Source organism: Phycodurus eques, chromosome 4, assembly GCF_024500275.1.
Source record: "Phycodurus eques isolate BA_2022a chromosome 4, UOR_Pequ_1.1, whole genome shotgun sequence".
Classification (NCBI taxonomy): Eukaryota; Metazoa; Chordata; class Actinopteri; order Syngnathiformes; family Syngnathidae; genus Phycodurus; species Phycodurus eques.
In genome coordinates, this window is record NC_084528.1 from 11,221,964 (window position 1) to 11,235,554 (window position 13,591).

Below are 13,591 nucleotides of genomic sequence, written 5' to 3' on the forward strand. Positions count from 1 at the left end.
GATTGACAGTCAAATAACGGTCGACCACCTTTATCAAAGCTTTTTTGTATTCAAACAAATTCTACAGGCTTTTAAAATGATTATTCTAAAAAAATATATGGAGGTTCTTATCTGCACCCAGCAGCTGTGAATGTTTTTTAAAATTGCTAATTTTCATGGGTTTTTGTAAATGATAGAATACGTGAAATAACTTGTAAAGTGTGTGTGTGTGTGTGTGTGTGTGCGTTGTGTGCGTGCATGCTCGTGTGTGTCAAGGCGAACCGACAAATGTACACTTCTGCATGTGTGCCCTCAGGGCCTGTGTGCCCCTTATTAACAGCAAGTTGACTCTGTTCAGCTTTACCGGTGATTAAACCTTTTCATGGCCGGGAACCTTCGCACCACTGTGAAGTGTGTGAGGTGATTAAAGGCAGCTCATCCTGCCGCGCGGTCCCTCTGCTATTCAGCCTCATTGATCTTCTTCCCGAGCTTGTGCCCAGCAGGCTTGTCTCATTGGGATAAGACAAGCTAAAGACTCGTCCTCACTCCTTTTCTCAATCACATGCGGCCTACCATAGTGGTTGGTTCTCCACTTATACTCCAATTTCATTCCAATGAAAACACCACTAATCGAATGTCAGCTCCACTCTTACCATTTGCTGGCATGGTAAGCATGTTTAATGATACCGTATTAATGTGGTCAACATGGTTTGTTTTACCATTTAACTTATCATAAAACAAAAACACAGTGGAACTGATACAGTATATGGTTATAAGTTATCAACTTGTGCTTTTTTCGGATTGTTGAACAAAAATAATACGTTCCAGAGTATAATTGCCTCCATCATAAAACCTTTAAGTACAATTCTAGCATTCTTAACAGTGTTGCAAGTATAAAAATAAGTTAAGCACTGCTATTAATAATAAAAAAAATGTAAGACATGCATAATGAGTCGTTGCAGATGTTCCTCACGTCTCACGTATTAACATTCTTCATGATCACATTCATCCATCCATCCATCCATTTTCTGAGCCGCTTCTCCTCACAAGGGTCGCGGGCATGCTGGAGCCTATCCCAGCTAACAAACAACCATTCGCGCTCACAGTCATGCCTACGGGCAATTTAGAGTCTCCAATTAATGCATGTTTTTGAGATGTGGGAGGAAACCGGAGTGCCCGGAGAAAACCCACGCAGGCACGGGGAGAACATGCAAACTCCACACAGGCGTGGCCGGGGATTGAACCCGGGTCCTCAGAACTACGAGGCTGACGCTCTAACCAGTCGGCCACCGTGCCCTTTACGATCACATAAGTGCAAAAATAAGTCTGCTACTGTTAATTGTAAGATGTAAATAGAATAAATCGGTCTATGTTTCAACAAATTACGCTGCTATGGTGTTGAAATCTTACTACTTTAAATGTGAGTCGAGACTGCAGCCTTCTTTTAGAATAAGTGTTGCAAAAAAAACACAAAAAGCCAAAGAAAAAGCAAAGCACATATGCAGAGTTAGTCATTTGATTACCGCTGACCTGAGCTTAGTGAGGTAGGCTGATTGTTCCACTGTATAATAACGCAGGCTTAACATGGAGATGCAACAAGTAAAATGAGCTCAGCTAGTGATTTTCTTTAGAAAGCTATTCAACGGTATAAACAGGAACATGGTATGAAACACATGGTTTCATACCATGTAAGAAATGTGCTCAACCATGGTATGAAATGTGCTCAACACAAGTAACACTATCAGTGCATGCAAAACATTTTCACTTCCACGTGTGTTTGCCTAGTATTGTAACATTTTGATCATGACATGAAAGCTATGCACCAATTGTGGTGAAGGGGAATTTAATGTAAAAGTATGAGACCTCATGGTAAAACCTAAATGTCTATTGATTGTATGGAGCCTCACCATCGAACTACTATCATAACATCCATCCATCCATTCTCAATAACGCTTATCCTGTTCAGGGTCGTGGGGGGCTGCAACCTATCCCAGCTGACTTTCAGGTGAAAGGTAGACTACACCCTGCCAGTCAGCCGCAGGGCAGTACTATCATAACAAAAATAAAAAATTTCAGCACAGTGATCAGCCACAATTCTGTTACTTTTCTCCACCAGATCCTAACCCAACCTATTCCATTTCTTTTCATCCTGGGTTATGCATCAATCCTCTCGTTGGAGGTTACTCCCTTTTCCACTTAATGGTTCTTCCAAGTGGGGAGAGGGTCTCTATTTCAAATAGGATGGAAGAATACATGTTGTGCTGTGTATTGAAACCACCCCAAAATAAAATGTGATTTTGCGCTGTTTGATAGAGATAACTCAACGATGCAATACAGTATCCATTCTCAAATTTCTCTCAGGGGTCCAACGTAGCCCTACAAATGTATCCATTGCATGCAATGCTGAAAGATGAAAGGAGGCCAGGGGACGGGATGATAAAACATCAATGCTCAACACCAAAAAATTGTTCCCACTAGTATTTCTGGGGCTAATAAATGGTTTCAGAACAAATAGCAAAGGTAGGTTGTGGCAATAACCTATCAGATTTGATCAAGCAGCAGATGTCTTTCTATTGCAAGTCATTACTGTTGTCATACCTATTAGCATATAAATGCTCCCTCGGCCTGTGGAGACCTAAACGTTATTGCGAGTGTAATTGAACCGGCTCTGTGCTCTTGATTGAGATGCTCCAGCATGCACAAACGTGTCACAGTGCAAAAAGCTCAATCATTGTCATCACACATCAGTTTACTGAAATACAAGAGGATCAAATTAGTTAAAGCATAAGAGAAATACTAAATCTTTGTTGTGGTATCAGTATTGTGAAATAAGCACGTTTACATATAAAAAAAGCTTCAGCATAATTCACTGACCAATGCAATTTTTCCTCAGTAACCTAAATACTAATCAAATATATTACCATAATTTCTCGTGTGTAATGCACATTTTGTTTCCCCAAAAATTGTCAAAAGTCAATAGAGCGAATAATACATAGGTATAGGGGGAAATGAAAAAAACTTTCATATTTTATAAATGTATGCCGCCATCTAGAGGTTATGAAAAAGGCGTAGCCTATACTTTCATTCCAATGTGACAGGGGTACGTATGACTGCATATACGTACAGTTGTGCTCATAAGTTTACATACCCTGGCAGAATTTTTGAAATATTGTATTTTTAAATATGACTGATGACTGAACAACAACCATCATTAATTTATTTATGGTTATGTTTTGTTTCATGATAATGCTTTTCTGAAATGCTTGACAGTTTAATTTGAATTCCATTAAAATAAAATTAAATGTGTTTCACCTGGCCCTTCATGTTTTCTTTAAAGAATTGTACACATCTTACAAATTCTGCCTGGGTAGTCAAACATCAGAATCATCTTTATTTGCCAAGTCTGTCAAAAACACACAAGGAATTTGTTTCCAGTAGTTGGATTACCACTAATGGGGCAATGCAGGTAAAAAAAAAAATCTTGACAATTGTGCAAAAAGATGCAGTGTCCTCAAGCAATTAGAGCGGTTTGAAATGACTAAAAGAACAATAGTCCGTTTCAATGACCATTGTGCAAACGGTGCAGAGACTTCAAGAAATTGATGCAGTTTAAAGTGACTACTAGTGACATATGAGGACAACTGTGTGTTTTCTCATTTACTAAATAAAAGTAGTACTGTGAATTTCAAAATAAGAGCAATTCAATTAAAGGAAAGTATTAAGTGTTCAAATAAAGTGCTTAACTTCAGAATAATTCTTTGAAAAAAAATAACAAAATACAGATAATACTTCATGTTTTGATCATATGGGTAGAAGCAAAATCATCCATTGTAAAACTGCATTATACAGAAGCGTTTTTCAGAATTTTGAGGTCAAAGTTTGGGGGTGTGTATTATACATGGGTGTGCATTATACACGAAAAAATTACAGTAATTTGAAGATTGATGACACGTTGACATCTTGTGTAATGAATAATCCTACACAGGTCTTCTGGAGGCATAATTTGACATGAACATTTGCAAGTTTCATTCATTGGTTTGGTTAAAATTTGTCCTTTATATTTCTAACATAAATTAGTTATCATACTGTATATAATAGTATCTTACAACATAAATTCAGTAAATGTACAGTAAATGCAAATTGCAAGTTTTAACCTTCATTCTAATGAATGAAAATAGCAAATGTATATGTCAGATTATGGCCCCTGAAGGCCTGTGTGTACTTTTTCATTACACAAGAATAGAGTAGAATTAATCTTAACATGGCGTGGCAATTTGCTCTGAATTATGGGGGTCAGGTCCAGGTTAACTGCTTTTTTTGTTGTTGCTGCCACACAAGTAAAAGGTCCTTGTGACTGTAGCACACCACAGAAAGGATTGCCAGGGAGTGAAGCAGGCTATCAACATTCAACGAGGTAAACCATTAATCACGGCTCCACATACATTCATCAATTCTCAAAGAGGCAATGAGATGTTTCAGGCATGAGGTGATCTCTACATTTTTTATATCTGATACATCACCCACAGAATGTTAATCCTTTTTACACTTGTTATTTTTGTATTACATGCATTACATAAGATGGAACCAGTCTATACATGCACACAATATTCTAGACTCTGGAGGCAATATGTTGCATTAAAATCCAATTATAGTAAATGTCAGAGGGCTAAACGGTGCTGTGTCCCTAAATTGAGTTTCAGGTGGAGTTCCTTTGCTTGCTGAAGACTGGATGAAACTGAGAATCTCCAGTCCCAAAACCCAAAGTCCTGAACTACTGCTGGCCCAAAACATAGTTTAATATATTTCATATACAGGGTTAAATGACTATTTCCCTGTATTCTTGTTCTAACCAAGCTTCTTTTGCTTTCTCAGTCTCCCTTCTCAGTTGTTTATCAAGTTTACAATTTTACTTTGTCTCTTCTCTGTGGTCACACACAGTCAATTCCTCCTTTCTTGCATTGCTCATAGCATCTAATATGTAATCCAGGAGGAAGTTGGCTTGTAAACGTACAGTAAAGAGCAACCTAAAAAAGTTGGGTCGCTCTTTACTATAGCCAACTTCTTTCTCTGCAGCTTGCTTTACATTCACATTAATGTTATCCCATCCATCCATCCATCCATTTTCTGAGCCGCTTCTCCTCACTAGGGTCGCGGGCGTGCTGGAGCCTATCCCAGCTGTCATCGGGCAGGAGGCGGGGTACACCCTGAACTGGTTGACAGCTAATCGCAGGGCACATAGAAACAAACAACCATTCGCACTCACAGTCACGCCTACGGGCAATTTAGAGTCTCCAATCAATGCATGCTTTTGGGATGTGGGAGGAAAACGGAGTGCCCGGAGAAAACCCACGCACGCACGGGGAGAACATGCAAACTCCACACAGGCGGGGGCGGGGATTGAACCCTGGTCCTCAGAACTGTGAGGCTGACGCTCTAACCAGTCGGCCACCGTGCTGCCTAATGTGATCCCACCTTTATTATTATTCAGGGTTCTGCCTTTCTCCAGATTATTTGTCATACTTATTTTTTTGTATTTCCATGTTCCACTTTTTTTTCTTTTTCACCCTTTTTTTTCTTTTTCACCCATTGAAGACCTAGTTTACATTGAATGACAAATAAACTTTGGACTGAGTTAACATCAGCTGCTGGGTAAGTTTTTGCATTTTTTTTTTTACTTGCATTTCAATTCCGCTGTTTTACAATGAAAACATCAATTTGGTATCATCCAGTATCTCCAGGCTTTTTCCATGTGTACCTCCTTCTCTTTGTGTTATTTGTTGGCTATTACAGAGTTGTGCTGTGTACAGAATTTGACCAATCTTTTATGCCGTGCAATGTGCATTGCTGTTTCCGAAGGCTGTTTTCTCCAGCTGGTTTACCATCACTGCCTTAAAAAACTACTATTCCAATCTCCCCAAATCATGTTGCATTTTACTAACGTTGCTTCTTCCTCAATTATATTCTCAAACGTAGCACATTCCAGTTATGGTTCTTACACTTTGTAGTATGTTGTAGGCATGGCCAGTCAATCGCTGGGCGCGTATAGACAAAAGCATTTCACATGCATGTGTGTGTGTGCATGTGTGAGTGAGTGAGTGCATGTGTGTACTGTTTGTACATCCAATGCAAATACCACACTTTTCTTTCGAAATATGCACATTTTCAAGAACACACTTACGTTCCACAGTTACACCCAAGCAGCAAATAATTGACCTTAAGATGTAGTGTGAAGGAAAGCATAAATCTCCATTTGGGTGAGTCGTTGCTTGGCTGATGGGCTTTCTGGGTGTCTGAGAAAACTCTGCTGACCTGCGTGCATCCAAATTAGATATTGACATGGCTGAATGTATTACTCACTGGGAGCACCGCTCTGGCACTGCTCTGATCCTGACCGCTGCTTAGCTCTGACCAACACAATGCATCAGTAGGGGAGACGGCATTTCTCCAGCCTCATTAAGCTGCCAATAATAGCAAGACAAAAGTAGAACCCTTTTTTTTCACAGTTATTTCATTTTTCAACACTACATTGGATTTGATTTCACTGTCAACATCAATGCTTTTTTGAAGTGGAGCATCAGAATATACCACTGGAAGCATATGATAATTTTCTCATGACGAAGTGAGAAGTTGTCACTTATCAGTGCCATTTTAAAAGAACTTCATTTCATCGGTGACATCTCAGAACACGTGATTATTCTCATAGCATCATCTATTTTACATCAATTACCACTTTGCCTTGTAAACTACTGAAGAGGATGAAAGGAAGGAGAGATGGACAGTAACAAAGGTGATTGTGCGAAAAAGGCAGCAGGGGTGCAATGATTGTAACAGGAATGGAGCAACAAAAAGAAGAGTGAGAGAATAAGACATTGACATTGATTGGTGACCCTGAGAAACAAAGCTTCACATTTCCTCTTGCCTGATAGTCACTTTGGGAAAATCACTTGGGGCAGCTGTGAGAAAATCACGGCTTATAACGTGACTCCCTTCTTATAATATAGGTATATATATATTTTGTCCTGGTTGGAAGTTGGCTAAAAATAGGTCAGACTTCTCAAGAGCCAGCAAGACTGCAGTGAGTCAGTGCCCTGCTTAACACCACATGGAAAAATATTGATTTCTCCGATATTAAGTTAGATTTTCGAAACGGCTTAGCTTCTGGTGAGTAAATTCTATGCTTTCAGACAGGGCTTCTCAAACATTTTACACCAAGTACCACCTAAAAGAACTACTCAGCTCTCCAAGTACTACCATCATGACCAACATTAGTAGTGTACTTATCGTTTAATTAGTTGCCAATTAATCGTTTAATTGTGACATTTCTAATTCATTGCATTAGGTTAGCCGTTTTTGCTCTGAAGTTAGTTAATAAAAATGAATATATTATTATTTTTATTTATTTTTGTATTCAATGTCTGCAATTAAATAACTGGGTAGTTGATTTATTGTAATTAATTAAATGAATATTTGTGAAAGAGACAATTTTACACATGCTGTACACTGTCATTGTTTGTATTTATTTACATTTAAATTATTCAATCAATCAGTTATAATTATACTGATGACAAAGTTTAATAGCTGTATTATTAAAATAAACTATTTGACATACCCAGTTTAGTTTAGTTTTGTTTTTGTTTTTAAACCAGAAGTTTGTCTGACTTCACCGAAACCCCGCCCGTTTCGGGTGCGCGTGTACCCAAAGGGAACATACCTTGTACCGCGGATAACGTCACATCCTCCTCTTGCGCGGCCGTCCTGCGCCCTCCGCTGCAAGCACTGTGTTGCTCTGCCTTAGCTTGACTAATTGGTCCACAGCACCTCTTGTTTCGTATGTGTGAGAGACACTGATTCAAATCTGCCAAGGACCTAAGAGATGTTTGGGGAATTTACGCTACTGGCCTAAGGAGTGGAGCCGAGGAGAAGTTACAGACTCAAGAAGCGACATGTTATTCGCACGGAGGAGCGGCTGTCTTCACTTACAAACCGGTGATAAGCTACTTGAATGTTCCTGCACAGCTAGCAGGCTAACCTCGGAAATGTTTACCGAGATTTGCATGTCGCTCGCTAGCGCCAACGACCGCGACTTGTAAAGTTCGCAAATTCCAAACAAAGATCCATTTGGCTTCAAATGCGTCTTAAACATCATGTAACGCTTGGAATGGGTTATATTAAATGTCGGGGGCTCTAATGTTAGCATGGGTCCCAGTTTCCCAGAAGATCAATAGTTTAGTGTTCACTGTCCAGTCAAGTGCTGTCTGCACGTCCTGGCGAGCATTATGTCTGGTGTTATTTGTAGTTTGTCCAGTTAGTTGTTGGCGTTTTCGTTGCGTTTTGGATTTTGAAGGCTTCAACGCTTAGTGGTCGAAATGGATGCTGGCTGAAAATGAAAGGTAACGCTGCATGAATAGACGTGAGAATCGGGCATATCGGTTGTATCGGATAAACTTCAGTCAGTCAGCGAATGACTGACGAGAAGACTAAATTGATGAACATTAGAAATCGCCCACATGCTTTGGATCAGTTCCCGGACTTGTGAAAGGCATCTGGAGCAGAAGGTGGCAGACTTGCAACCCGGGGGAAGATGGCGGAGTTCTCCCACAAACGGTGGTAAAGCCAAAACTTTGGGACTTTTTGGATTCATCCCCCAACGTCTTCGACTACATCTTAGGACACATGCAGGCCAAAAAACGTTACTTAGTTTTGTTCTCCGCCGGCGCGTGTCTCCTTCTGCTGTTTTGTTTCGGGGGTATTCAAGTCCCACTTTCCAAACGAGGTCTAAGCCGGCGTGATGCGCGGACTCTTCAGGCCGGGGCGCGGTGGCGTCGCCCCCCCGGGGTCGTTCAATCCTTCAGCGCCGGGGATCGAGACCCCAAAGACGATGCGAATGGGTACATATCTCCTCGTCAAAAGAGAGACGCACTCCCTGACGTTTTTTCTGGACAACGCTGCAGAATGGAGTCCTGCTTTGATTTTTCTGTTTGTGAGAGAAATGGCTTCAAAGTTTACCTCTATCCCCAGCAGAAGGGCGAGAAGATGTCAGAGAGCTATCAGAACATTTTGTCATCTATTGAAGGCTCCAGGTTCTTTACGCCAGACCCGGGCCACGCATGTCTGTTTGTCCTGGGTTTGGACACTCTGGATAGGGACCAGCTGTCCCCGCAGTATGTGCACAACCTAAAGGCAAAAGTCCAGAGTCTTCCTTTGTGGAATAACGGTAAAAACCACATCATCTTCAACTTGTACTCCGGCACCTGGCCTGACTACACGGAAGACCTGGGCTTCGACATTGGTCTCGCCATGTTGGCGAAGGCCAGCATCAACACGGAGAACTTTCGGCCCAAATTTGATGTATCCATACCGCTTTTCTCGAAAGAACACCCCAGGACAGGAGGGGAACGGGGCTACCTTAAACATAACACCATCCCTCCGTTTAGGAAGTACATGTTGGTGTTCAAGGGAAAGAGATATTTAACTGGAATAGGCTCTGACACAAGGAACGCTTTGTATCATGTGCATAACGCAGAGGATGTGGTCCTTCTCACTACCTGCAAGCACGGGAAGGACTGGCAGAAGCACAAGGATGCGCGGTGTGACAAAGACAATACAGAATATGACAAGTGAGTAGTATTTTGACCCTCATGTTGTTAATGACCTTAACATAATATTAGAAACACCACTTGTCACTTTTTTGGGCGGGAAATAAGTCGCTAGAACAGGGGTGGGCAAACGTTTTGGCTCAGGGGCCGCATTGACTTAAAATTTGACAGGCAGGCCAAGCCAGAACCAGAAGCATACATACAAAAAAAAAAGGCATTGTAGTGTTATTAACATTTAATGGAAACAGTGTTGTTTTGTTGTTCACTTTTTTTTTTTTTTTGCCACTGCATCAAAGTCTGGTATTAGTTTTGTTATAGCAATTCTCAGACCACATCTGAGGTGTTCATCACTCAGCTGGGATCTGTCGGGTGTTTTGTTGGTGTTCATCACACTAAAAGTCTGTTCACACACATATGTAGAGCCAAACAACACCAGCATCCTCTGTGCCATTTTCTGGATTTTTTAATTTTTTTCTGCACTTAGTGAAGCATAAAACTCATCCAGTTTGAGAGTTAAACTTCTCTTTTAAGACAGTATCATATTTGAGATCAGTCAGTTCCATCTGCAGCTCTCGTGGCGCTGTTTCAGGGTCTTGTGTGACTGAATCTTGGATGGCAGTTTGTCAGATGAAGGTGTTTTGCTGAGCCTACAAGCTTGATTTTAACCGCTGAGCCGTAGCCATCAGTTCCTGCGTTGATTGGCTTTTAGCATAATCAGCATGCTTGGTAGAAAAGTGACGGCCGATGGTATATTCCTCTAAAATCGCAATGGTTTCTTAACAAATGAGACATACAGCCTTTGACCGGACTGCAGTGAAAAAGTATTTAGTAGTCCATTCTATATTAAACACTCGGCACTCACTGTCGACTTTTCTTTTCTTTGGACCACTCATGGTTGAAGAAGGGTTCAGAGCAGTAGCAGAGTAAAAATAGAACAGCCAAACTCAAGTCAATGTATCACTGTACCTACTGCGCTACCTGGTGGAACCACTGGACATTATAGGACAACCTGGTGGAACCACTGGGCATTACAGCACAACCTGGTGGAACCACTCGGCATTACAGGACAAGGTCAAATGAATGTAGTCATGATTTTGATATTATCTGGGCGATTCTGTACCAATCTTTGGCGGGCCGGATTGAAATGACCAACGGGCCAGATGTGGCCCACGGGCTGTAGTTTGCCCACCCATGCACTAGAGGAAGTGTCTGAACACTCATTAATTATAGCAACAAAGTTGCTAAGTTGACAAAACTGCATGGGTGCATCCCTCTCTTCAAAGGGGCTCTCCACACACACAATACAAAACATGCTAAATACGGTAGTAATGATAAGATTTTAAACTATATACTAACCGTTTGAAATGTTATCAGTAAATCATATTATCCCTACCCACGATTTACCATGTGTGGAATGACTACTTTTGATTTGTGTGTCAATATGCATTGGCCAGTGGAATTCCTTTTGTTCGTCCAACCTTTGTGTTGTTTTTGGTGACTGCTGGGTGTTGCTGTTTGACTTTGGTCCGTTGGTATGGATTAGATTAGACAAAACCCTGGTTTGCCAATAAGGGGAAGTCACAGTGGGTCCTGTTTGCTTAGTCATATCACAGACAAACCCAACTGCATGAGCCAGGAAAGCCTTGCTCCCAACTTGTGTCCTTTGTGACCTCTCTGCTGTTCGGCCTCCTACTGGGATTGACCCCCAGGCTCATTGTTTTCTTTGCTGGACTGTTTCAAAGTATGTTAAAAGGCCTACTGCGCAAATCATGAGCTCATATGTCCTCTCACATTTTAAATATTTAACTTGCATCATTCCACAGAGGATTCTCCTGTTTATGTCCCTCTTTAAAGGAAGATGTAAGACCAAGAGCTCTGTTTAGTATTGGCTCAGTAGACTACGATTTTATCTGTTGTTCAAAATCCTTGAGCCATTTTGTTGTGACTGTGACTCTCCCACTGGCTCACTCTGACAGCTCCATGTTTGATTCTAAATATTACCAGTGTAAGATTTCACACAGTTTTATGGGTAAAAAGTGGAGAAAAAAAAGAACAGCAAATCATAATCTGAACTGTTTTTGGAAATGTTTGATAAGATGAGACCAACATTAAGCTCAAGCACAGGCACAAACACCCTGGAGACCCCTCACAGTTGTAAGCTTTTATTGGTTGTGATGAAACTCGACTTTACGCCGATCTGATGGGTGTGATCGGTATCGGCCGATAATTAGCATTTTATGCTGATCGGCTTTCATGTCAAAAGTCGGCGATCCGATCAATGACGTCATCGATCGGCTCCGCACAAGGCATTTAACTCCGCGTCGCTGTCGCGTCTGAATCCAAAAGCTAGTTTATTTTTAGCCTTGTCATGTGTCTTGTTGCGCAGTACTGTAACTATCTGACGGCCAATAAAGTTTTTTCAATCTTGTCGGTGAAAAAACATGTCCGTGTGGGACCATTTTGTGGTGTTTCAGACAAACAACACGCAAGTTATGCAGTCTGTGCACAACTGACATATGTCGTGGGGAACGTCATCGAAATGCTTCAACACAACAAATTTGATCGAGCACCTTAAGAATGTACATGAGGAGGAGCATGCCGCGTTCAAGCAACGCAGCGTGGGAGGAGGAAACAAAACAGGAGAAGTCAAACGGACTCCAACTCTGGACAACACCCGTCCATATAGCTGCGACAGTGAGAAAGTTAGAGTAAGCATGTCATTAACAGTATATATTAAAGTAATTTAATTGCAATAAAGTAATTTAATTACAGTAAGTTAGCGCCCATTATTTCTGTCATGTTGTAATGTTGATTTGACCTAAACTTATGTCAGTGGCCAATCCTTGAATGTCCTTAGAGGTCATTGGTGTTTTAACTTTTGTGTAAAATGCTAGAGAATAATTTGAGCTGGGATGGGCTCAAGCACGCCAGCGACCCTTGTGAGGATAAGCTGTACAAAAAATGGATGGCTACAGTACTCAGTATTCAGTACACAAATATATACAATAAATGAACAAGTCATACAGTACACAAGTATATACAATAAATGAACAAGTCATGTAAGTAGACACATTGCTCCATCTTGTGATCGGATCGGTGATCGGTTATCGTTTTTTTAAACCTGCTGATTGGTGATCGGTGATTGACCCCAAAAATCCTGATCGTGGAAAACCTAAAAAGAACTAAAAAGCAATGTGTGTGGAACTAACCCAATTGACTTAATATTTATTAATCAATGTTTCAGCTAAAAGTTAAATATAGCCTTGTGAAAATTATTATTCAGGACTGCTTTTTTACATCAAATGGTTTATATGTGCAAGTTTTAACTTGACTTCCTGTTTTAAGGTTGTAGCCTTTTATTTTGAAGGGTACGCACTAGAACGCAGCGTTTTGGCACAGAAAGTAACTTCACACGGCACCCGTGATTATTTTTTTCTCTTTTTCTTTCTTTTTAATGGATAGAACCAAATGCTATAAAACATTGATTCCTTTCCTTACCCATCAATGAGGTGGTTTAGCTCAATGTTAAGCTTTTTTTTTTTTTTTTTTTTTTTTTTTTTTTTTCCCCTTTCTGTCATTGGCTCTTACATTGGCTTGAAGACGAAAATAAACTAAAAAAAAAAAAAAAACATCAGTGCAAAAGTGCACCCAACCGTTTACCTTGTTAGCTGTCTCAATGTTGGCATCGACATATTTTATTGTTTTACTCACCCAATTGACAGACTTGACGTCGCTGAAGCTCCGCGCGGTGCAGGCTGAGGCTCGGACGCTACATATAATGAAAGCCTCCTTTGCACAATCTTATTCCAAGTGTTCAATGCACTGAGGTGACTGGTCATTAATTTTAACAACGTTAAGACACTTTTGTTCCCCGCCGCCGTTGGGCACAAGCACGTCTTTGTGCGCGTTCTTCGTTGGTTTTCGAGGCTTCTTCGTTGATTTCGCCACTTCTTCGGGGTTGGTGGACTATTCATCGAAACTGGGAGCTGACATTTTTTTTATTTGAGCGATTCCGG

At 40.8% G+C, this 13,591-nt stretch overlaps 1 protein-coding gene across 3 annotated transcripts in view; it reads left to right on the forward strand.

Annotated features, from left to right (window-relative positions):
* Positions 1-7,733: 7,733 nt before the first annotated feature.
* Positions 7,734-13,591, forward strand: part of LOC133401231 (exostosin-1a-like) — a 41,856-nt gene continuing 35,998 nt past the window's right edge. For all 3 annotated transcript variants that reach the window (XM_061673943.1, XM_061673944.1, XM_061673945.1), the window contains exon 1: positions 7,734-9,596. In XM_061673943.1, the coding sequence (XP_061529927.1) occupies positions 8,653-9,596 (944 nt within the window). In that variant the 5' untranslated portion in view covers positions 7,734-8,652. The remainder of the gene's footprint in view (positions 9,597-13,591) is intronic.